The sequence below is a fragment of the Labeo rohita genome, chromosome 8 (assembly GCF_022985175.1).
Source record: "Labeo rohita strain BAU-BD-2019 chromosome 8, IGBB_LRoh.1.0, whole genome shotgun sequence".
NCBI classification, from domain to species: domain Eukaryota; kingdom Metazoa; phylum Chordata; class Actinopteri; order Cypriniformes; family Cyprinidae; genus Labeo; species Labeo rohita.
Window position 1 is genome coordinate 713562 of NC_066876.1, and position 24793 is coordinate 738354.

At 39.2% G+C, this 24793-nt stretch overlaps 1 protein-coding gene across 1 annotated transcript in view; it reads left to right on the forward strand.

The window, feature by feature from the left end:
- cacna1db (calcium channel, voltage-dependent, L type, alpha 1D subunit, b) overlaps positions 1-24793 on the forward strand; it is a 62645-nt gene that overhangs the window by 5479 nt on the left and 32373 nt on the right. Inside the window, 9 exon segments of the mRNA XM_051117794.1 lie at positions 899-1004; positions 10129-10268; positions 13303-13445; positions 13520-13672; positions 13802-13998; positions 15516-15619; positions 15791-15960; positions 22979-23060; positions 23253-23279. Coding sequence (XP_050973751.1) covers positions 899-1004; positions 10129-10268; positions 13303-13445; positions 13520-13672; positions 13802-13998; positions 15516-15619; positions 15791-15960; positions 22979-23060; positions 23253-23279 — 1122 coding nt within the window.

Genomic DNA, 24793 nt, shown 5'->3' on the forward strand with positions numbered 1-24793 from the left:
GATCCATGAACGTTTCTCTCAGTTAACATACGCAATCTCACAGCCTAAAGCGTCTGTCATAGCAAATCAACACAGGCTGTCGTGAATAATTAGGCAAAAGATCTTCTCATAGGATGAGAAGACGCAGCCTTATGAATATTTATGAGACAGCAACGCGTCATAGAAGTACTATAGTCTGTTGCCACGTCACAAACTCTGACGTCAGCACAATGTAAATTTTAAACCCGGAAGATGAAAATAGAGCAAAAAAGCTCAAAATTAACCAGTTTTCTCTAACTGTTAAAATTAACAGATGCTTACATTGTAATCTATGATGTGCAACACAAACAACTCTGCTAAAAGTAGTCTGGGGTTTCATGAACCTTTAAAATGACTCGTCACCCTGGGTCAAGTCAACATAAACAGTAAAATGACTTCCTTGAGGTGACCATCACATGTACCCTTCGCCAGTGGCCTTGAGGGAGGGCGCTTCCTGAAGGGGGTATGTTACACACGTTTGATTTGAAATGACCCTTAGTGTGGGGTCCCCATCCTGCAGTGCCCTTCAAAGAAACCAAAATGCCATTTGGCATTCACCATGCCCAACATGTCAACTTCTGATGTGAGTCTGGGGCAGGACTGTCAGTTTGACTGACCAGTATTAGGTGGTGGGAGTGTTTGGAAACAATTACCAGTCTCCAAAAAAAAAAAATGCATGCAGCTGCTTTTAGACTAAAATGGCACATAATATCATTGCCATGCCATAGGTTACAGTTCTCAAGCATGAGAGAGGCCAGCTTTGAAAGTTTCACATACAAAAGATTGCATTTTTACTTTCTAGTCAGGTTTAATTGGTTGGGATAATTTGTGAAATTAATAATCCTGTTATCACTTTTCTCCTTAAACATGTTATTTCCAGACCTTTTGATATCTTTATACTGCTGTCAATATTTGCCAACTGTGTGGCCTTAGCTGTTTACATCCCCTTTCCTGAAGACGATTCCAACTCAACTAATCACGATTTGGTGAGTACTGTGACGTCTCTTCTGTTTTCTCATTGGCTGTGTTGTGGGATTTGTTTCTGCTAATTGAGATTAGATGAGTGAATTAGAGTGGAATTACACAAGCCCAAAGGCGAATTTGCAAACACTCAAAAGGTGCTCATCCATGATGCTTGTGTTTGCGTGTCCAGGTGTATGAGTGTATGTTGTTGTTTGAGTGGGAAAGAAAAAGGATCTCTTTTATATCTCATTTGTATCCATGTAATTGAGCTATACAGTCTACATTAATGTTATGGTGCTGTACTCTTAATATAGGTCAATGTCTTGTGTCTGTTTTTTTTACTCCTAAGGAATTTTAGGAGAAACATCTGGAATAAGTTATTTTGTAGGCTCACATACTATCTCTATTGCCTAAAATTCCAATTGTTTTATACATTATATTTATATATAATTAACAGCATCCCACATACCGTAATCACTATATAGACACAAAAAACTGGAATATTTCAACTATGTCCACTATGTCTAATACAGTAGTGGATCATATTGTTTTCATACACTGTATACATTAAATCTGCAGGTTTACAGGTTCATTTTCTGGATCATTTACTGTAGGTGACTGGAGCTGTCCATGGTGCTGAAACCATCCTGCTCAATACATAGCATTCTCTCACACACTGGGCAGGGCCAGACAAACAAAGACTACTTCACAGTTCACAGACTGCACAATTGAAACCAATACCAAATGCAGTGCTTGTGGCTGCTGTAGTAGTTTGTGACTGAAGCTCACATGTGCAGCACTGACACAAAGCACAGGTTTCTCTTTTGACTAAAGGAAGAGTGTCTGTTTGTCATTATGCCTCTTATTCATCTTATTAGGCTTGTCATGGCATTGATCATGACTAGTAATAGTGCCACACGCAAACACTGAAACACAGTGTTCTCATCTCCATCCCCAACCATGCTAAGAAAGGTACTGTATCTATTAACCACAAGGTCTATAAACCCCAACAGTCCCTTGAAGTGCCTATTTTGTGGTACAGCCCACTTGATCACCAGTGAACCACTTGATGCCACAGTGACCTGCATATGGTCATATCACCGCCCCTCCCCCACATCACCACCAAACTGATTCAATGTAACACTAGAAACAGCTGCTTCCTGCTAGTTGTTTTACCATTTCTGTTGTTTTGCCAAGCGGAGCGATGACAGAGATGAGAGGGTAATGGGATCAAGAATTGATACTAGTAGGGTTTAACCTTGAACCAAGGGTCAATGTGTTGGAACATGCTAATCACTTGACCACAGCTCTGGCAACTATGAAAAATTGACGGACACTTCATGGGAAGTGTACACAGCCACAACATGTCAGAATCTCTGTGAATGGTGCAAAAATCCTCAGTTGTCTATATTTTCTGGCCTGAGAAGTATAGCCCAGGCAAAAAACAAAAAAAAAACAAAACCGAAAACAAGTACCTCAACTACAAAATGCTGCTTTTTCAAATACATTTATTTCATGGATGGATTGTTTCTCTATTGCAACTGTCTGTAGGACACCTCCAGGAATTCATCTAGAGTCCAAAATGAACAATTTCCACCTTTCACCTTTGTTTACGATTGTGTGTTGTTCAGCAACCACTTTGCTGTAACCACAACCGTTTCTGAGGAACTACATTGTTTAGCGGAAAAATTATGTTTTTATTAATATCATTACACTTTATTTGCTCTGCTTTATTTTGTGAAACCTATATAACATAACCGTTTTAGAAAAGCAGTAATCCCTGAAAAGGCATGGTTTACAGTGAATTTATAACAGCTGGGGTTTTTTGGCAATCTGCTTCACGTTGTGCTTAACAACGCCCCTTAGCTGTTATAAAATCACTGTAAACCACGGCTTCTTGGAGCTTATTGCTTTAAAGGTTTCAACGGATGCAAACTTCACTTTTACATGTTGTTTGAACATTAATGTGTGTTGTCAGTGTATGTACAAATCCACCCTATAATGATAAAAATCCATGGAGTGGTGTTTAATTAATCTGTAAAAATAAATATCCCCTTTTTTAAATCGAGCCATTCTCAGATGCCTGTTGGTGTGGCGTCACACAGACAGAGCCTCTGCTCCCACCATAGTTGATTGACATGAGCGTTTTACCTCAGATCCGCCTAAATCGGCTGTAACAGTCAGACCTCCATTGTTTCGATGCTGGAGCAGGGATGTAAATTAGACAAGAATATCCTTAATTGATCAGTTGATGTGTTGTTTTGCTGGATGTAATAATCAACACAGTGGTTGTCATTTACTCCCGACATCTGAGCCGAATACTCACATACTTCCGACATCTGAGGTGAAGATGCAGTGGATAACGTTGTTTGTAAATGGAATGTGCCTACCGATCTACATAAATGCGTCTATGTTCGCGCAAATCATTTGTGATCCAGCTTCACCTGCAACAGAAGTTTTTATGAATCTCTGCAATCACCTTTCCTAATAACGTGCTAGTTAGTTTTGCGGCTAAATGCGCTAAATGTGGCTAAAGTAAACAGGCTCGTCACTCCACAGAGAGAAGAGAGGGGCGGAGCAAGCAGAGCTCATTTGCATTTAAAGGAACAATCCCTCAAAATGGGATGATTTTTGCAAAGCTCATTTTGACAAGGTAAAAAAGGTGTTGTGTTACACAACCATTGAGAATTTTTAACCAAAGTATATTAGAGACTTTTCATTAAGACCCTAAAGAATCATATTAACTTGTGGAAAATGGGTATCTGATGACCCCTTTAACAAAAAGCAGAGAAAATCACTCTTTGACCATGTCTGGATCAGATTGTTGGTCAAAACATGGATGAAGTATATTCCAACAAAGCCTCACAGTCCTAAACCACTTCCTGGATTGACATTTTATTTGGTAACTTCAGGCAGTTTTGATTTATATGCTGTTTAATGCTTGGTGATCGCATCTTTTTTTACATATGCATCTTCTTATATACGCGATTGCTTAATTTCTGCTTCCTCTTCTCCAGAGATTTTTTTTTAAAGATTTGTTTTATAGCATTTTTGCCTCTATTAGAATAGGACAGCTCAGAACTGACAGGGAGCAAAGCAAGAGAGAGACAGGGGGCGCGATCGGGAAAGGTCCTCGAGTCGGGATTCGAACTCGGGACGCCCGTAGCGCAACAACGCTGTATATCGGCACCGACTTGATCCAGAGATTTGGAAGTATTATTTCCTACCATATACCAGTGAAAATGCAGAAAGCTGGAAAATTCCGTTAATGGTGAGGAAAGAATTAATACTAAATACAGTTCAGCCCTGATTGTCTTTAGCTAATTTCATGTATAATCTTTAGTGAATTGATCTCATATTCAGGAAACTAAGTGCAAGCACTAGCATTTGCTAACAGTTTCTGGACTTCATACAGTTTAGTTATCGTGACACGTGTAGTCTTTTTATTATTTTTATTTTAAATGCAGAGCAAGTGTTTGGTCGGGTGTACGCTGAACTCCAGGGCTTTGAGCAGCACTGGGCTTGTCCAGTAAGATTAGCCTCAACCGAGTCAGTGACACCAGTGTTTAACCTTTCTTTCTCTCTGGATTTCCATTCCACTCACTCATGCATGTTCATCGATCCTTTCCAGCCTACAAACCTATATTCTCAATTCCACACATGCCTTTGGGAAAGCCCTTGGAACAGTGTGAAATGTTGAGCATTGGTGAAGTGTAGTAAGAATGGTTTGCGTGTCTGTTAATTGAAGATGAGGCCGAATGGGGGCTTTCATATCACAGATGGTGACAGTTGCACGTGAAGCAAATGCAACAAGCTGTACAGTACATAAAATAAACACAAATACGCTTGCAGTTGTTTTCCTCTGCCTGCTCATGCTGGTTGACACTAACCCATATGTAAACAGGAGGGTGGAGGGTGCTGAAAGAGGATCATAGGAGGATTATATCTTCACTCACTCTCTCATCTCTCACATCTCTCAGCTGTTCAATTAAATACATTCTTACTTCAATACTTCATTTTGAGAGCTTAAAGGGACAGTTTGCCCAAAAATGAAAATGTGGTCATTTAATCACTCTAGTGTCATTCCAAACCCGTCTAACTGATTTTTTTTTTTCACCAGAATGATGCATGTCCTCTTGTGTGATTTCAGTGTCATTACAGTACATTATGACTCACTTCAGTGTGCGGTACCAAAGCACCAAAGAGTGTCAGCAAGGCCATGTGACTAGATGAATAGTTTCCAAGTGTAATTATATTTTTCCACTAAAAATAACCAGATTATCTGGCAATTCCATAGTAAAGTTGTAGTGCCCATCATCACACTCCTGTGCATGTTTTCAAGCACACAGACATATACATACACAATAAAACTTTGATGGAAGGTAAAAATTCAGTGTTATATAATGCAGGAATGAAAATCAGTTATTCAATTTTTTCTTTTCTTTTGTACGGCAAATGTGATGGAATGTAGTTGAAAGTCAATCATAACATTATATTGTATAGTGCTTAATGATTAATGAATAGTGATTTTTGTCTTTTTGACTAAATTCTGTCTTTACATTTGAAGTCAGTATTATTACATTCATGTGGCATTTCGTTAGAATGCTTATCCTTGTCCTATGAGAGGGCTCATTTTCCTTAATCATTGATGACACCATATAACAAGTGCTTAAAAGCTCAGTTGTTTTACAGTGTCTGATTGCTTCCTCTGTGACTTGTTACCAGTGACTGATACATTATAGACGTGGTCTGTTTCCATAATCATAGACAAATGTCATCTATGCTTAATACTGTGTTGTTACCTGAATGATCCACAGCTGTGTTGTTTTGTTTAGTGATAGTGTTACTGTTAGTGTTAGTGATTGTTCCTGTTCTTTGTTTGTCCTGAACAGTTAAACTGCTCGCTGTTCTTCAGAAAAAGTCCTTCAGGTCCCACAAATTCTTTGGTTTTCCAGAATTTTGTATATTTGAACCCTTTGACTGTATGATTTTGAGATCCATCTTTTCACACTAAGGACAACTGAGGGACTCATGTGCAACTATTACAGAAGGTTCAAACGCTCACTGAAGCTCCAGAAGGAAAAACCATGCATTAAAAGCCTAGGGGTGAAAATGTTTTGAATTTGAAGATCAGGGTAAATTTAACTTATTTTGTCTTCTGAAGGGCAGTACTAAATCGAAAAATATGATATTTAGGCAAAATAAGAAAAATCTCCATTCTGTTTCACCCCCACAAGTTTTCACCCCCTGGCTCTTAATGCATCATTTTTCCTTCTGGAGCATCAGTGAGTGTTTGAACCTTCTGTGGTAGTTGCATATGAGTCCACCAGTAAGCATATCTAAGTCTGACTGAACCAAAAGTAACTAATTAAAACTATGACTGCAATTGCCAATGATGGTACTGTCTGACCAAATCAAACCTTGCAAAGCAAGCAGGCTAATCAAGCAGAGTAGTGGGATCAGTTTACTGTGGTTCAGGTGTGTTTTGTGCGTTGAGATCAAACAGCAGGCACAGCTCACTCAGCATGATCATCTGCAAACAGCAAATGACCATTCGTAAACTACTGCATCATCAAAAGGAGCACATCTACCTTGTTCACTTTACACTACACAGAAGGAGACACGTTGCCTAGGCAACTCAAGTAAATGACATTGCTTTTAGAGCACGTAGACAACCACTAGACTTGTCAGTCTAATGCTGCCATCGACTAAACTGAATACTGCGTCACTATGGCCATCAGGCAGCTTGTCTTTGCCCTCAGACTCTGTCCTTATGTAAGTCCACCACACGTGAAAGCACCTGAAGTATTTGATGAGCTTAAGTGCTTTAAGACAAAGGAGGGCGCATGATGTAAAATGGTTTGGCCAAAATTCATGTTTGGAATAGTGGCATGTATTGCAGTACATTCATGTGAAAGTCAGTGATTGAACTGATTTGTTTTGCACATAGACATGGCCAGCCTGCCATGTTCAGCAGTGAGATTTTATTGTTCAAATGGGATTAATCTAGTCATCCAAGTGTATTGTAGCTATTCTTAGTGCTGTGGCTTAGCCATTGTCATCCGGTCACCTGCAGGTTGAGACGTGATCAAAGACAGGGCTCACATCATTACACTGATGACCACAAGCATCTACATGAGACCAGGAACATTTATTATAACTGTTATATTTCTACAATACACACTTTATTGTAAAAAAGTGTTTCTACAATGCACACTTTATTGTAAAAAAGGTAAGAAATAATTGCTTTTCAGGCATGTGATGCTCCTGTAATTTGTATTTAGACACACCTGTGGCAAGTAACAGGTGTGGGCAATGTAGTAATCACACTTGCAACCAGTTAAAATGGAGAAAAGTTGACTCAGCCTTTGTGTTGGGTGTCACACTGAGAATAGAGGAAAGAAAGAAGTGTAAAGAGTTGTCTGTGGGTTTGAGAGAAAAAAATGTGGAAAAACATGGACAATCTCAAGGCTACAAGTCCATCTCCAGAGATCTTAATGATCCTGTGTCCACTGTGCGCAATATCATCAGAGCAAAGTTAATTTTGCACCAAGAGCAAAATTAATGAAAAATTACAACGAAGGATTGTTCGAATGGTGGATAAAGAACCCCGATTAACTTCCAATCGAATTTAAGCTGACGCTATGGTAGGAGACCCAGGAGGACACCACTGCATTAAAAAGCAAAAGTACAGTTTGCCAAAACTTATGTGACAAAACCACAATCCTTCTGGGAGAACGTACTGTGGACAGATGACAAAAGTAGAGCTTTTTGGTAAAAGACATCATGGCACTGTTTACAGAAAAAGAAATGAGGCCTTCAAAGAAAAGAACACAGTCCCTACAGTCAAACATGGTGGAGGTTCAAAGATGTTTTGGGGTTGCTTTGCTGCTTCTGGCACTGGATGCCTTGACTGTGTGAACGGTATCATAAAATCTGATGATTACCAATGAATTTTTGGGCGCAACGTGATGGCCAGTGTCAGAAAGCTGCGTCTCCACCAGAGGTCATGGGTCTTCCAGCAGGACAATGACCCGAAACACTTCAAAAAGCACTACAAACAAAGCGCTGGAGAGTTCTGAAATGGCCAGAAATGAGTCCAAATCTGAATCCTATAGAACACCTGTGGAGAGATCTCAAAACAGCAGTTGGGAGAAGACATCCTTCAAATCTGAATGACCTGGAGCAGTTTACAAAAGAAGAGCGGTCCAAAATTACAGTAGCGAGGTGTAAGAAACTCATTCATGGTTACAGAAAGCGATTGATTTCAGTTATTTTTTCTAAAGGGGGGTGCTACCAAATATTAAATTAAGGGTGCCGATAATTTTGTCCAGTACATTTTTAGGTTCTGTGTGGAATTGTATCAGATTTGACTTTTCTTCTCTGCTTTTTGTGTTGTTCCAATGCAAACAAAAAAATAAAAAAAATAAACATGTGAGTACCAAAACATCTGCAACTGCAACAACTGCAGAGAAGGGTTGCATTTTCTGACAGAATTGCAAGGGTGCCGATATTTTTGGCCATATATTTCATCCTGTACTGAAAAACAGGTGGATTTGGTGGATTGCTGTTGTTGGTTTTATCCATTTAACAGGCTACCATCTGGAGGATGAAACTTTCTGATCAGTCCTTTTATTGTCATCATGAGGATTCGACAAGTTGGTGCTTTCTTTAGGATGTAAAAGCTGCAACAAAATGTTCTTTGTCTTTGCCAACAAAATACTCAGGTTTTTTTACTGAATTTTTTTCAGTTCTCCATTGGAAGGATTTTATATCCATCTAAAGCAGCTTTAATCCTAAGTGCTTTCTGATCTTTTGGCATCTTCACCAGCTCCCAAACATTGTTTGCATACAACAACTCCACCATCTGACCTTGTCTAGACTACTGCTTCTCAGCTTTACATGTTTTGTAACACTTCCCACATTGGCATCAGACTTACTTCTCGATGGTGGATCACTTTTACATGTTTTGGATCATGAAGTTGATATCCTTTAGTGTCCTGCAAAGATGCAGTTGTTTGGAATTTAGTTCCTTTCATCGTCTTTGTGTTCATGAGCATGCACATTTAACTGCCATCTCCATCAAAATTCTGTTCACATGTTTAGCAGCTCCACTGTGGTACAGTAAACTCATGACAAACTCTTCCTTTCTTCAGTAACATTTGAAACGGTATTCTCCTTTGTTAATTTTTCTGCCTTTTTTCGAAACTTCTTAACCAACAAAAAGTTGGGAGTTAATTTTGCCAATTAATTCTTCCACACGCACCAAAAAGTCATGTGACTGCGTTATGGGATGGGATAACTTGACTAACTAGTAGACTGATTTCATTGCACAGCATCTGAAATGTTGTTATGGTCATTCTAAGATGCCTGAGCAAAGTCTGCCATCAAAGTATTGTATAATTGCCAAACAGCTGGCATCTGCCTCCGAAAGCAATGACCGCATGTATTGTTTCATCTGCTCTCTCTGAATCACAAGTAATTTATTATATGAGAAAATTATTATATTTAGTGGCTTCTCCTACTTTTCCTAATAATATTTAGTGCCAATTTATCAGGAAGTGACGAATTTGTTCTCTTTGAATTGTTGGATGGAAACGGTGCTTATTCGCAAATGATTTAAGCGATATTCCAGGTTTGTGCACAAAGTAAATTCGCAGCTTTGGATGGAAACCCGGCTAACGACATTTCATTCAGCACATGACTTGCAGAAGTTTATATGGGACATCAAAGTTGTCTAAACACTCAGCCGTTCTTAAAAGGGATAGTTCATACAAGAATTTCATCATTTACTCACTTTCATGTCGTTCCAAACCTGTAAGATTACGAGATATTATACAAAACGCAAACATATCTTTAATGAAACCTGAGAGGTTTCTGCCCCTCCATTAAAAGTACAGGTAGCTAAAACTTAAAAGATCTTAAAAGGTCATGAACGCATTTTAAAACAAATCCACATCAGATTTAATTATGTATCTAAATTAAGTCTGTAACAGCTGAATGTTGTATTCATGATGAGTTTTCTCATTGGTCAGTCTAGGTGAAATGAATTTACCTGAATTTAAATGAATGTTCTTGTTCTTCAAATAGAAAACAGATTAATGAGACAGAACTAAAATCTTGCTCTTCTATCATTGTTTTTCACAGGAAACGGTAGAATATGCCTTCCTGATCATTTTCACAATTGAAACCTTTCTCAAGATCATAGCCTATGGACTAGTGATGCACCAGAACTCCTATGTGAGAAACGGCTGGAATATGTTGGATTTTGTCATCGTTATTGTGGGGTAAGTGAACAGTCACACACATTTGAATACACACACACACACACACACACACACAAACACATGTTTGTGCTATTTTATATTCCTTTGTCCTGTAATGTTTTCTGACACTTAATAGTATGTTATTTGCAATTAAATGAAAATGTATTAAACGCAATTAGCTAAACTGCTTTTTAACCACTTAAAAGGATTAGTTCACTTCCAGAACAACAATTTACAAATAATGTACTCACCCCGTTGTCATCCAAGATGTTCATGTCTTTCTTTCTTCAGATGTAAAGAAATTATGTTTCTTGAGGAAAGTGTTTCAGGATTTTTCTCCATATAATGGACTTCATTGGTGCCCCGATTTTGAACCGCCAAAATGTAGTTTAAATGCAGCTTCAAAGGACGCTAAACGATCCCAGCCGAGGAAGAAGGGCCTTATATAGCAAAACGATCTGTCATTTTTTAAAACAAGTTAAAATTAATATACTTTTTAACCTCAAATGCTCATCTTGTTTAGCTCTGTGATGTGAATGCGTGTGCTGTGGAATCCAGGTCAATACAGTTAGGGTACGTCGAAAAACTTCCATCTCTTTTTTTATCTTCCAACTTCAAAATCGTCCTACATCACTGTTTTATCTTCTTTTGAAAAGGGTGTTTGGACCTTCTTTGAATTGACTTTTTAAACACTGGGTCGGTACTTCTGCAGCAATGTAGGATGATTTTTTGGAGGAGAAAACGAGACATACCCTAACTGTATTGACCCGAAACAGAGTATGTATGCACTATGCGTGCACGCTAGACAAGATGAGCATTTGAGGTTAAAAAGTATATAAACTGTAATTATTTTAGAAAATAACTGATCGTTTCGCTAGATAAGACCCTTCTTCCTTGGCTGGGATCATTTAGAGACCTTTGAAGCTGCATTTAAACTACATTTTGGAAGTTCAAACTCGCAGGCACTATATTATAGGGTTGGATATTGTTATTTTCGATATCGATGCCGATACCTTGGCTTCAATACCAATTCCTGAAAAATACTTTTTTCGATACCAATTTTATGAAATCAATTTTAACAAGATTACATTATCTCAAAATAATTTTGTTTTCAGCTTATTGACGTTTATACAAATTCACAGAGCCACTGCACAAAGGAACTAAATATATCCAACACAATAAATCTGTGAAAATAATTTTAATAAAGCTCATAAAGTTTTCAGTTTACACATCTGTAAGGCTACATTCACACTAGTGCATGTTCTTTTTAAAACCTCAGACAGAATCATAATTTCTATTCATTTGCCATTAATTTACTGACAAGCACCAGCAGCTTCCAGCGCTGTCTGCTGGTATGTGTAATGTTATATGCCTTCTCTCTTCTGCAATCGCTGTTCTGACTCAGAGGACATATTTCAACAACATTACATGGCCAAAACACACATTAGATGGTAAACGGAAGTTATTCAGACACTCGCTGGTGGTTTAAAATGAGTTTTGAGTAAAAGCGGAACATAAATCTTATTTATTGTCTTATGTAGCATCATGCTACAGTGTTCGTAAATGATCACCAGTGTAAACGTAGCCTTACATAAGAGGGTTGTAATGCTTTCACGCTACAGCCTTACGTGTGAACCACATCTCTGAGTGTAACCGGTGTAAACTAGCAGGTGTGTGCGACTTTGTTGCGGCTTTGTGCAGGATGGACATCGGCTGTCAAAAAAACAATATCGGTTGACCACTAATTGTAAGTGTTACTTTGTGTGTTTACCATCAAATAACGTCTTAAATGATGTTTTAATGAAGATGAATGGTCTTCCGTGTTGGCCTACAAATTGATATCATGATTAAACAACTCTGTTGGAAGTAGTTCATGTCAGCTGAAAATTGTTGAAAGGATTTTGTCTGGCACATAGCTGGCAACTATTCACAAGGGCTTACAACCTGATCAAGTGCTGATCTCTGACCTGATGTAATGAGATTAACTCCATTCAGGGAGGAGGCCATCCACTGCATGAAGTCAGGGGTCATGCTGGATGGAGATTGCGCTGCTGTAGGATCCTCTGGGATCATGCTGAACCTCATCTGTGACATCCTATAGGTCCGGGTGCCAGATGAGTGCTATTTGATTCAGGTCTATGAAACATGCAAAAGATAAAACTACCTGACTTGACGTTCCGTTACATTAGTCTTTTGTTATTTCTGTAAAATAGTATTTGTAATATGACCTTGTTATATGTTATTAACAGACCTCTAATGCAGGTTCATCAACAGATTAACTTCTGTCTGTATCTGCATATTTATTAAAAACACTTAACTATATAGCTTCTCAAAAACTGAAACAGCAGTCTGTCTTTTATTTTTATAATTTCAACTTGAGGTACTACAGAGCAAACGAGTGATAAGAGCTTATTGTTGTATTATAGTAACTAACATACATATTTATATATACATATATATATTTTAATACAATTTAATTTTTATAGTTTTTTTTTTTTTTAATCCAGAATATTAAGTGGCACCAGTCTAAATTTTTATGTTCATGTTGATCAGTATGTAAAGCTGAGTAATCGGTAAAATTAAGTTCATCCAACTTAAAAAACAAACAAAAAAAAAACTATTTTTATGCATTGTGGAATGAATAAATTATGCAGTTACATTGTTTTTCTACTTGCTGTTAGTATTTTTTTTTACTGAAATAAATTTTTTTTTTTATTAATAGTTCTACAAATTGACTGCATGACAAATAAAAATGACTGACAGCCGGAAAAGCCATTGCTATCCACCATTTTGCCTGTTTTTGCAAAACATCTCTATGTTTGCACAAAGGAAAAGAATAGCAGAATAAAATACGGTGGATGTAATTGATTTAATGATAATAAATGGGAGTTCAGGTTATTGTGTTAAATAGAACAGTGTAAGTTAAATATAACAGTAGACAACGAGAAAATAGTGAAATTACAATGGGAATTGTGCATAATAGAGAAAACAAATGACATAAAATGAATTAAGGTCAATATTTTAATGAATGATGTGTGTGTATGTGTGTGTTTAGTCTCTTCAGTGTTGTGCTGGAGCTTGTAACCAAAGACCGAGATGTCAGCGGGCAGTCAGGGGGAAAGCCCGGCGGGTTCGATGTCAAGGCTTTACGAGCGTTCAGAGTTCTGCGGCCCCTTCGCCTGGTCTCAGGAGTGCCAAGTGTGTCCATATCTTTACCCAGCATTACCACAGCCAGAACGTCCTGATAATATGCTGATAACGTGTGTGTTTAGGCTTACAGGTAGTGCTGAACTCCATCATTAAAGCCATGGTTCCTTTGCTGCACATTGCTCTGCTCGTGCTCTTCGTCATCATCATCTATGCCATCATCGGGCTGGAGCTGTTCATCGGAAAGATGCACGCAACCTGCTATCTGAACGGCACGCGTCAGTGTGTTCTCACATTCGCTAGAATAATTACTAACAATAAAAGTTCTTATTTAAAAAAAATAGTCACACTTTAGATTGAGCAACACATATTCACTATTAACCACGTATTTCTTATTCTCCACACAGGTACGTTAGCGGAGGAGGATCCCGCTCCTTGTTCTCTTTCTGGTCATGGGCGTCACTGCCCTCTCAATGGCACCGTGTGTAGGGATGGTTGGCATGGGCCCAACAATGGCATCACAAACTTTGACAACTTCCTGTTTGCCATGCTCACTGTGTTCCAGTGCATCACCATGGAGGGCTGGACCGATGTGCTGTACTGGGTGAGACTCGCAGTATCTTCCTATTGCTGAAATGTTCACTGTCACTGAGATACTCTTTGCTCTTTCCTGTGGGGAGCGTTCACTTCCGCTCTAAGCACTTTTCCATGACACACAGAGAGCTCAATAGATGCTAATGAGATTGACCCTCTAAGACTGAAGGGACAAAGTCAGAAGACGGGCGAAACTGAGAACACAGGAAAACACGTCAGATACCGTGAAGTACACATAGCGTAATAAAGTATTACTCAGTTAAAAGTGGTCCTTCTCAATTTTACTCGACAAAACATACAAAAGTACTTTATGTACTAAAAAGTACTTAATGTACTTAAGTAATAAAAGTACTGGTCAATGAACCATGTTTTTTTATTCTGCAATTTTATGCTTAATCCTACAATGAGCAAGAGTGGCAGATGAAGAAACATAATATGTATTGATCTGATATTATATTATTCCCAAAACATACTTTAATGTAGCATGAGTTTAGGTGTTAAATCATTTAAAATGACATCTACAGCAGGGAAGATCCATGGGAATTAAACTGCATTATTTTAACTTTGTGTTGTGTAACCTGGTTTTTACCTACATTTGTAGAGACCCTGACAAAGTATTTAATACAGTGAGCTTAAACAGCTTCTCCTTTACTGTCCATAACTGCCCTGTATATGATTTTCATTTAACATTACCAATACTAAAATTCAACATTAGTAAATTACTTTTAGCACATTTTGAGTCTGATGTCAGCAATTCAGTGAATCGTAAACTCCAGGTTTGCTCTGACTGGATGATTGAATCAGTCAGTTGTTGACTTAACAGCAACAAAATCGTTTCGCTAGATAAGACCCTTCTTCCTTGGCTGGGATCGTTTACAACCGCATTTGTGATCGTTTTGAAGCCACATTTAAACTGCATTTTGGAAGTTCAAACTTGGGGCACCATATCAGTCCATTATATGGAGAAAAATGCTGAAATGTTTTCCTCAAAAACATTAATTTATTTACAAAAGAAGAAAGAAAGACACAAACACTTGGATGACAAGGGGGTGAGTACATTATCTGTAAATTTTTGTTCTGGAAGTAGACTTCTCCTTTAACATTATGCATTGCAGCAAATTATATCCCTACTGTTCTATCAGACTTATTAATGAATACTTAAAAAAAAGTTCCAGGATTGTGCTGGATTGTGAACTGAGATAAAACACAGTGGGAAAAAAATCTTTATGTTTCCCAAAGATGTACCGTCAGGCATTGTGTACCCTTGGATCATGACAACCATTTACACATACATCTAATTTGTTCTGGAACTTCATGGGTCAGTGCTGCCTGAGGAGAATTGCCTATTTGTATGTTATTGCATGAATTACTTTTTTTGTTTTTTATTTGCTAAAATGCCATACAAGTTTAGTTGCTGAAAGTATAGTCACAAATTGGCCAGTTTTTGTTGCCATATTTCTATTCATATGGGTACACTTGGTAACATGAGTTAATCTGAGAGTAGCTGTTTGTCCTTGTGTGTTACAGATGAATGATGCTATGGGCTCTGAGTTGCCTTGGGTCTATTTTGTCAGCCTGGTCATTTTCGGTTCCTTCTTTGTCCTCAATCTAGTATTGGGTGTTCTTAGTGGGTGAGTTATTTTATCCAAATGCTTTTCACATTCAATTTCTGTTATTTCATAGATGCACCCTTCAAAGTGCCATTGCCAAAATAATCTCCATAATTTGTATGGCCTAAATCTGATATCTTCTGTACAGTATGTTGTTGCTTCAGTGAATTTATCTGCATGTGTGCATCATAGAGAGTTCTCTAAGGAGCGTGAGAAGGCTAAAGCTCGTGGAGATTTCCAGAAACTGCGTGAGAAGCAGCAGCTTGAGGAGGATCTGAAGGGATATCTGGACTGGATCACACAAGCTGAGGACATCGACCCTGATAATGATGAGGAGGGAGATCAAGAGGCCAAACGCAATCGTATGTAAAAATGCAAGACTCGTATATTTCTGCTCTTTTCATCTGTCTGAAGATCGCTTGAAATGCACACATTAACAGTTCCAGCCAAGATCATACTGAATCAAATCATTAATGTTGAGAAAAATGTAATGTTACAGTCAATGTATGCATTTTGTGTAAGCAGTGCTGTAGTTTAGTCTAAACACAGTATGAGTTTTATGCTTGAACAAAGCTGATAAATTTGGCTTAAATAACCTCTGCCTGTGACATCACTGGAATAAGTGCTTGTGAGAAGCTATAAGTTGACATGAAACGGACATGCATTCAGGTTATAACTTTGTCTGAAGAGACATCCAGGCCTGCCTAAAGTGTGGCAATGAGGTGTGGCGTCTCTTTTCTGAATTTTCAGGGCACAGAGTTATAGTCATATAACCTGAGATGCTTCTTATCAAAAGCTACACTCGATGCTGCATTTCATTAACGTTAATGGGAACAAGAATACCAACGCTGCCACACTGTAAAGTGTCTGGACCCCTTAAGGTTGTGTAGTGTGGGTGCACAATCATTGGAGAGGTCTCAGACATGAGCTGTTGACTCAAGAACATGCAAGCCTGAAATACGATGAACATCCAAACTATAGAACATGATGGATGTGTGCGGTGAGAACCAGCCTGTGACTGCATGCTTTGTGGGCTAGGGCAATAGCATCCCTCACCCAAAGTGACATTGTTTGCCTAGTGGCAGTCACCCTCTGGTTGTGGCCTCCTACTTATGCCACAGGCTGGTTCGCTGAATTTAAGTCTGAAGAGCATAGACCTGATATAATAAGTAAAGTCTTTCTTGATCTGGCATTGAGAGTAGAAGGCGTCAAGAATGACTGGATGCATGGTCGAAAATAGAACTTTAGGAAGATAATTAGGGCCAGGGTGCAAAATAGCTCTGACCAGTCCAGAGGCAAAATCTAAGCATGATGGCGAAACCGATAAAGCCTGCAAATCCACAATTCTTTTTAGAGAAGTAATAATAAGAAAAAAACATCTTTAAAGTCAGAAGCTGGACAGGCACTGACTCTAGTGCAGGAGTGCCCAAACTCTGTCCTGGAGGGCTGGTGTCCTGCAGAGTTTAGCTCCAACTTGCCTGGAAGATTCTAGCATGCCTAGTAAGAGATTATTGATTAGCTGGTTCAGTTGTGCCTAATTGGGGTTATAACTAAACTCTGCAGGACACTGGCCCTCCAGGACGAAGTTTGGGCACCTCTGCTCTAGTGGTTTAAATGGGGTCCCAACCAGACCCTCAAGCACTTGGATGCTTAGAAGGTGTTTTACTACTGAGATCCTGCCAATCAGAGCATGGTAAACTGAAATGGAGGCAAAATATACTACCAGGACATGTACCTGAGGACAGTTTTCCTTGCAAGAAGTCCAGCACTGAAACATCTTGGCAGTGACCTGGATGGTCTGCATGGTGTGTCATACACCAACTTTCAAAAACCCTCCACCTTAGGGAATAACCTCTTCTAGTGGAGCCCTAGCACTTAGAATAGTCTGCACTACATTAGCTGGAAACCTAGCATCCCTTAGTTGGTCCCCCTCAGGTGCCAGATATGAAGGTTCCAGAGCTGTGGCCAGGGATAAATTATCATCCCCTAAGCCTGAGACAGGAGATCTCTCCTGACTGGAATTGCCCATGACGTGTCGAGGAAGAGGGATATCAGGTCTAAAAACTAAACTCTGGTTGGCCAACGAGGTGCTGTCAGTAAAAGTCAAGATCTTTGTTGATGGACCTTGGAGCAGACCAAGGGGAGATGGAGAAGTCAAAGAGAAGTAATGCCGGTTTCACACTGCACGCGTAAGCAGGACGTAAGCAGCGCGTGCGCAGCACGTAAGCAGAGCAGAAGCAGCGCGCAGCCATTTTGCTTTCACACCGGCAGCGCTTGCAGCACGCACCTGAACCGAACTGAAAATTGCTTACCATCTACACCAAGAGATACTGCAACTTCCTCCCATGCTTTTTCCTTCTCCTTCAAGTCTTTATACAGCAATTGTTGAGGATCATAAATGGCTGTATGTTTCTCAACTTCTGCGATGAGACCAGTGTCATCCATGATAGTCTTCTTGGCAGTTGCACTCTGAAAACTGCCCGCCTGTGACATGTGCGTTTGTTTACAAGTGTCATCATGATGTCACCGTGACACCTGTTCTTATGGCAACATGTAGTTGTAATAATAAATATAGGCTATATATATAGGCTAATATAATAATTACATTTAATCAGTAACGTCAGAAAAAAGTATAAATTAATTAAACTTGTTTTGGAAGTTCGGGAAAAAAAAATTTTTTTATCTTGTTAATTACATAATACTGTGTTTACAACATGGTACATATCATCAATGTACTTTTTGGGGTAAAACTGCTACTTTTTCCTGTGTATTTTGGCCATAATCAATACATTGCCACTGAAAGCGAGCGTAAGCGGCGCTGCAGAAATAGACTTGGTCTACCATGTAAAATTCCCAAATTTGTCCGACTACTTCGGGGTGGAGTTTTCATTTCCCACATGTCACAGCTTATCTGCACAGCAAGTCTGCTTCCACATTCATATGCCCATTAATGTAAATTGCTCTAATGGACATCAACTTGTTGGTGGACCTGCTGTGACAACCTGTTTAGGCAGCACGAACGCAGTCTGCCTTGATGATTTATGTAAGAGACTACTGCAGTGTTGTCCACCCACACTAGGACATGAAAGCCCCTTAACTTCCTTCCTGAAGGAAGTACTTCCTATAGCCTTTCTCTACAGTCCTTACAACCCAAGATGAGATATTTGGCAGTAGCGTCCATGCTGCCAATTTCTTTGATATTTCATTTTGCTTTGGGGTGTCAGATGTTTGGTGTCCTGAAACATTGCAGGAGATGACCATCATGTAACAGTTTTGCTGGAGACCACTGCCTCCCAAAACACCGGTGGCGGCCAATATTGTACAGCTACATGTTTCACACTTCTCCCAAAAGGGGGACAGTCCACGGTCCTTGGCACCCCACCCTCAGGACCCAAGGGAGATGGAAGAGTCAGAGAGAAGTAGAGGTGAGATTGTGCTGTCTCCTGTGAAGCAGAGAGGTCTACTTTGTAAAATTCTTCCCAAATTTGTCTGACTACTTCAGGGTGGAGTTTTCTTGGTCGCAGTGACCATTCTTAAGTCTGGCTTCCTCAGCCACTCCACAGTCTTAGCGAGGGGGTGCATGACTCGGCATTCTCCTACTGGGCTTCTTGCCTTAGTGGAGCAGGACTGGGTTGGGACTGTGTGGCCAACAGCCCTGACACTTGAGCATGGTGGGGGAGAAACTTATCGAAAGCTTCCTTGTGCCTCTTTACCGCAGAGAACCTACTGATGACAATATTAACAGAGACGCGGACTAGGCCGGAAGACGGTGCATGGTGCCTCTCCATGGCGACTCTAGCAGTCGATGGTCGTCGATGACGGGAGCCGACAGCTTAGTTGCTTGGAGAGACAGATCTGTGGCCCAGCAAAGTTCTAAAAAGATCTTTTAGCAGGTCTGCCTGGTACACCTGCAGAACCGCTATGGTGTACAGGGCAGCACCAGCCTTGCCTGCTGCCTGAAACGCTTTTCCCACCAGCGTGGAAGTTACTCAGCATGATTTGGTGGAGAGCATTGGCATTTTAAGTGATGATGCACTTCCAGGGGAGAGACAGTCAACGAGCATCTCTTCCATCTAGGGCAGCATAGTGTAGTCACATGCCTTTGTATCCAAGAGGTCCCTCCTCTTGGCCACCTGACAGAAACCTGTCGTCTAGTTTGGAGCATTTGGGAGTCTCTTGCTCCTGCTAGTCTAGTTTTAATCTGGCTACCGCACAAGTCACCACTCCTCATATGAGAAGTGCTCAGAGGTGGCTCTCTATTTCCATCTCTGCAGAAGCAACAGATGAAGTGTCCTCTGGGCGATCCAAAGAAATGCAGTGGTGCACTTTGGGAGCAGGCATGAAGACCTTGGTGTCTGGCAAGCAAACAAGAGAAAGATAGCACATCTGAAGACAAAAAAACTTTAATGCATGTCAGATTCATGTCTATTCATAGCCTCTCACAAGCACACATTCCAATGATGTCACCAACATCATCTTGAAAGTTATTTAAGCCAAATTTTTGGTGTGTTTTTCACTGTTTCACAACTGGTTAAAAAAAGAGCATTAAAAATCATTAGCTTTAATGAAACACAGCATCGAGTGTAGCATTTAATAGGGAACATACACAACACAGAAACGTTTATCCACTCCACATAGTTTACACAGAAGGAATATTTGTTGAGTAAAAAATAAAAGAAAAGTGGAGGATGATAATCAGAGCCTGTAGGTCTATGTATGTTCATACTGCCAGTCGATGGATTAAAAAATCTAAGAAACCAAAACACAGAGCTTGGTAAATCTAAAGTTCAAATAACAAGAGTTACAATATTATAACGATGCTAAATATACACCACAATGGAAAATTTCAAAATGTCAGATCCAGAATGTCAAAATGATAGATTTCATTTTTGGGGTTGATTTCAGATCATTTTTAGGGCAACCTCTTTATTACGTACTTACTCGCATTAGTGAATGTATATGTAGCTCTACTGTGTAGTGAAAGTGTGATTGTAGTTTTCTTTTTAGTCTTTGCCTTTTTTATGCTTAAAAATGAGTCTGAACAGCAAAACTACCTTCTGTGCCCTTTCTGTTTCTCTCATTTCCTTCTTTTTGTCTTTCTGTTTACAGAATGTCTAGTGTTGTAGTATTGTAGTTGTTTTTGTCTGAAGTAGACACTCATAGCTGCTCTCTGTTTGAATGCATGTAACCTGCTTGTGAACTGAAGGGGTGACATTGGGCGATCTCACCCACAGGAAGAACATTGGAAACTCGGGCTGGTTCAGTCAGTCCACTGAGACTCATGGTAAATTTTGCTCTGTGTGTTTGAGTGTTCATATGCATGGCAATTTATTCAGTAAAACAATAAGACATTAAATACAGTGGCAAGAGACAAAACACAAATAACCCCCTTTGTCTGGATACAATACATTTTAATTTTATTTGATAAAAAAAAGAAACAGTAAAACGGTAATATTGTGAAATATTTTGAAAATATTTTGAAAAATTTAAACAGTTTTCTATTTGAATATATTTTAAAATGTAATTTATTCCTGTTTTTCCTGTTCCTGTTCACATGAAATATTCTTACATTATTTTTTTAAACAATATAGTTACATATATTTCCTGTTTCTCACCTTTCGTATCTTTGCATGCTTCATCAAAATCATACTTTTCACATGTATACCATGTTGTAACATGTAGTGCTGTATTAAGCGTATGACGAAGAAATATAAGCCAAAAAAGCCTTTTAATTAAAAAATCCAAGTGTCACAGCTGCAAACATAGCACACAATTGTAAAACAAGTAACGAGCAGAGAACAGAACAAAACGGGGAGTTTATGTAATAGTTAAATTAATGTTACACATCTGAAAATAATACATAACTAAGGAAACTAATGACAAGATCAGAAACTAGGAAGACAAGAACTAAACAGGGCAGGGGAACAAGTAATATAAGAAAACAAACAAAAAGTCCATAACCGTGACACATGCTTTGTGAGAATAAACCATTTTCGAGATTGATAACCTATAGGCCATGCAAAGAACAAATTCCAAAGACACATTTTTTAAGTTGTTTTCATCATTATGTGTGGCTTTTATGTGTGGCAAGTACTAAATTTCATCAAATTGATTTATCCCTGTCAGGGATTTTTGCCGAATAGGCCACACTCTACATTCTAGAAAAATATTTTGAGGCAGAAACCAATAGGGTTATATGAGATCTCTAGGTTATGAGCTAAAGAATATGTGGACTTTGTTTCTATAATTTATTATTGTGATTTTTATTCCCTGACTTGTAGATGACATTTCAAACCTCTGCTCTACCATACGCTTGTTTTGATGGAAAAAGTTTTGAAACTTGTTTGACAAACCACACACATTCACAGGATTGTTGGATATTATAGGTAGGCAAGGTCTATGACACCTGCAAAAATATAGGGATGTTGTGCAAAAATCAAATTTGGACATGCCTTGATGTCTTATCAGTATTTTTGATCATGGCCCTATTCGAGACTTGTTGCAAACAATTTTTTGTCAAGAAAAAAACATCCTCTATTGTGTGGTGTCATTGTGATTATTTACCGGTCCCGATCAAGACTGAGCATCCTCGAACTCTTGATCGGCTGCCTCTGACGGCAACAGAACTCGCGCCAGGAGAGCCAGCTGACAACGTCGATTGTCCTCCATTTGTTTTTCTTCTGTAGTCATGTTTAATCTCTTGAGTCTCCGCGAAAATCGTCTAGTGTGTCCTAGGCTTTAGTTCATAAGTCAGGGCACTGACCAGGGATTTCTAGAGCTGTCCCAATGTCAAAATCTTTCCAAAACAACAGAATGTTTGCTCTCTAATAATTCTCACAATACACCATGAAAATATGTAATAGACGTCTACTTTGAAACATATCGCACCAGAAAGATATCAGTCCTGCTTACTGATGTGTGACTGTTGGAGGAGAACAGCACATTTCCCATAAATAACTGTAACCAGTTTGTCCCACCCAGTTCCCACGCTGCCACAAAGCACGTGACTGAGTTCCCTGTCTCAAGTCATGCCACAAATGTCATTATGTGGTGTTAATACTGTATATGTCTTTATGTGTGCTCTATTCGATTTGTCTGTGTTCATCTTGTATAATTTAGTAAACATAAATCACATCAACATGTACACCCTCCTTCCTTACATACATTATCTGGTCAGTTAGCTCACTGGATCTCAACCTATAATTAGCATTATGGCATTTTAAATTAATTTATTATGTTTTGTTATAGTTTCTGTTAATAACAAAATCTGAAATAAGACACAAAGGTTGAGAAATAGTCTGTTAGATGGCTTGTAACTCACTCTGCATTACAGTAGAGTAGACTCTCTTACTCCATGATGTGTTTCCTGTTTCTCTGCAGCAAGTATCCCCACAAGTGAGACAGGGTCTGTGAACACAGAGAACCCAGGAGAAGATGAGAAAATCTGCTGTGGGCCCCTCTGGTATGCACTCCATTTTTATACCTTACATACATCTACAAAAAGTTTTTCACACCCTTTTGTACCTGCGATAACCTCCAAACAAACTCCCAGATCTTGAATCCTGAGTAAAATGTTAACTAGTTCCCACCTGCTGGCATTTTTCGTCAGCTTGTAGTGTGGCGCGAAGTGATGATGTATTTTTCACTTTTTCAGTCAGAAATTGACAAAGTCGAAGTTCAGGTCAGTTGCTCAGCTGAATTCAGTTCCAGTTGTGTGTGTTTGCTGTTCTTTTGTTTTTTTGTTGTCACTTCACCTCATCGTTCTGCATGTCAGTGTGTATGAGCTTTGTTTTTTTTTTTAAGCTCTTTATGTTGACGTGGTTCGGTGTATCAGTCAATCTGTTGAGGCGCTTTGATGCTTGCTGTGTGTTGTGTTTGATATGAATACATTTAAAGGGCTTTGCATTTCATTACATTAAATCTTGAATGATCTTCTCACCGTACTGCATGCATGGACACACTAAACAGCATATACAGTGGGTACGGAAAGTATTCAGACCCCCTTAAATTTTTCACTCTTTGTTATATTGCAGCCATTTGCTAAAATCATTTAAGTTCATTTTTTTCCTCATTAATGTACACACAGCACCCCATATTGACAGAAAAACACAGAATTGTTGACATTTTTGCAGATTTATTAAAAAAGAAAAACTGAAATATCACATGGTCCTAAGTATTCAGACCCTTTGCTCAGTATTTAGTAGAAGCACCCTTTTGATCTAATACAGCCATGAGTCTTTTTGGGAAAGATGCAACAAGTTTTTCACACCTGGATTTGGGGATCCTCTGCCATTCCTCCTTGCAGATCCTCTCAAGTTCTGTCAGGTTGGATGGTAAACGTTGGTGGACAGCCATTTTTAGGTCTCTCCAGAGATGCTCAATTGGGTTTAAGTCAGGGCTCTGGCTGGGCCATTCAAGAACAGTCACGGAGTTGTTGTGAAGCCACTCCTTCGTTATTTTAGCTTTGTGCTTAGGGTCATTGTCTTGTTGGAAGGTAAACCTTCGGCCCAGTCTGAGGTCCTGAGCACTCTGGAGAAGGTTTTCGTCCAGGATATCCCTGTACTTGGCCGCATTCCTCTTTCCCTCGATTGCAACCAGTCGTCCTGTCTCTGCAGCTGAAAAACACCCCCACAGCATGATGCTGCCACCACCATGCTTCACTACTGGGACTGTATTGGACAGGTGATGAGCAGTGCCTGGTTTTCTCCACACATACCGCTTAGAATTAAGGCCAAAAAGTTCTATCTTGGTCTCATCAGACCAGAGAATCTTATTTCTCACCATCTTGGAGTCCTTCTTGGAGTTCCTTTGACCTCATGATTCTCATTTGCTCTGACATGCACTGTGAGCTGTAAGGTCTTATATAGACAGGTGTGTGGCTTTCCTAATCAAGTCCAGTCAGTATAATCAAACACAGCTGGACTCAAATAAAGGTGTAGAACCATCTCAAGGATGATCAGAAGAAATGGACAGCACCTGAGTTAAATATATGAGTGTCACAGCAAAGGGTCTGAATACTTAGGACCATGTGATATTTCAGTTTTTCTTTTTTAATAAATCTGCAAAAATGTCAACAATTCTGTGTTTTTCTGTCAATATGGGGTGCTGTGTGTACATTAATGAGGAAAAAAAATGAACTTAAATGATTTTAGCAAATGGCTGCAATATAACAAAGAGTGAAAAATTTAAGGGGGT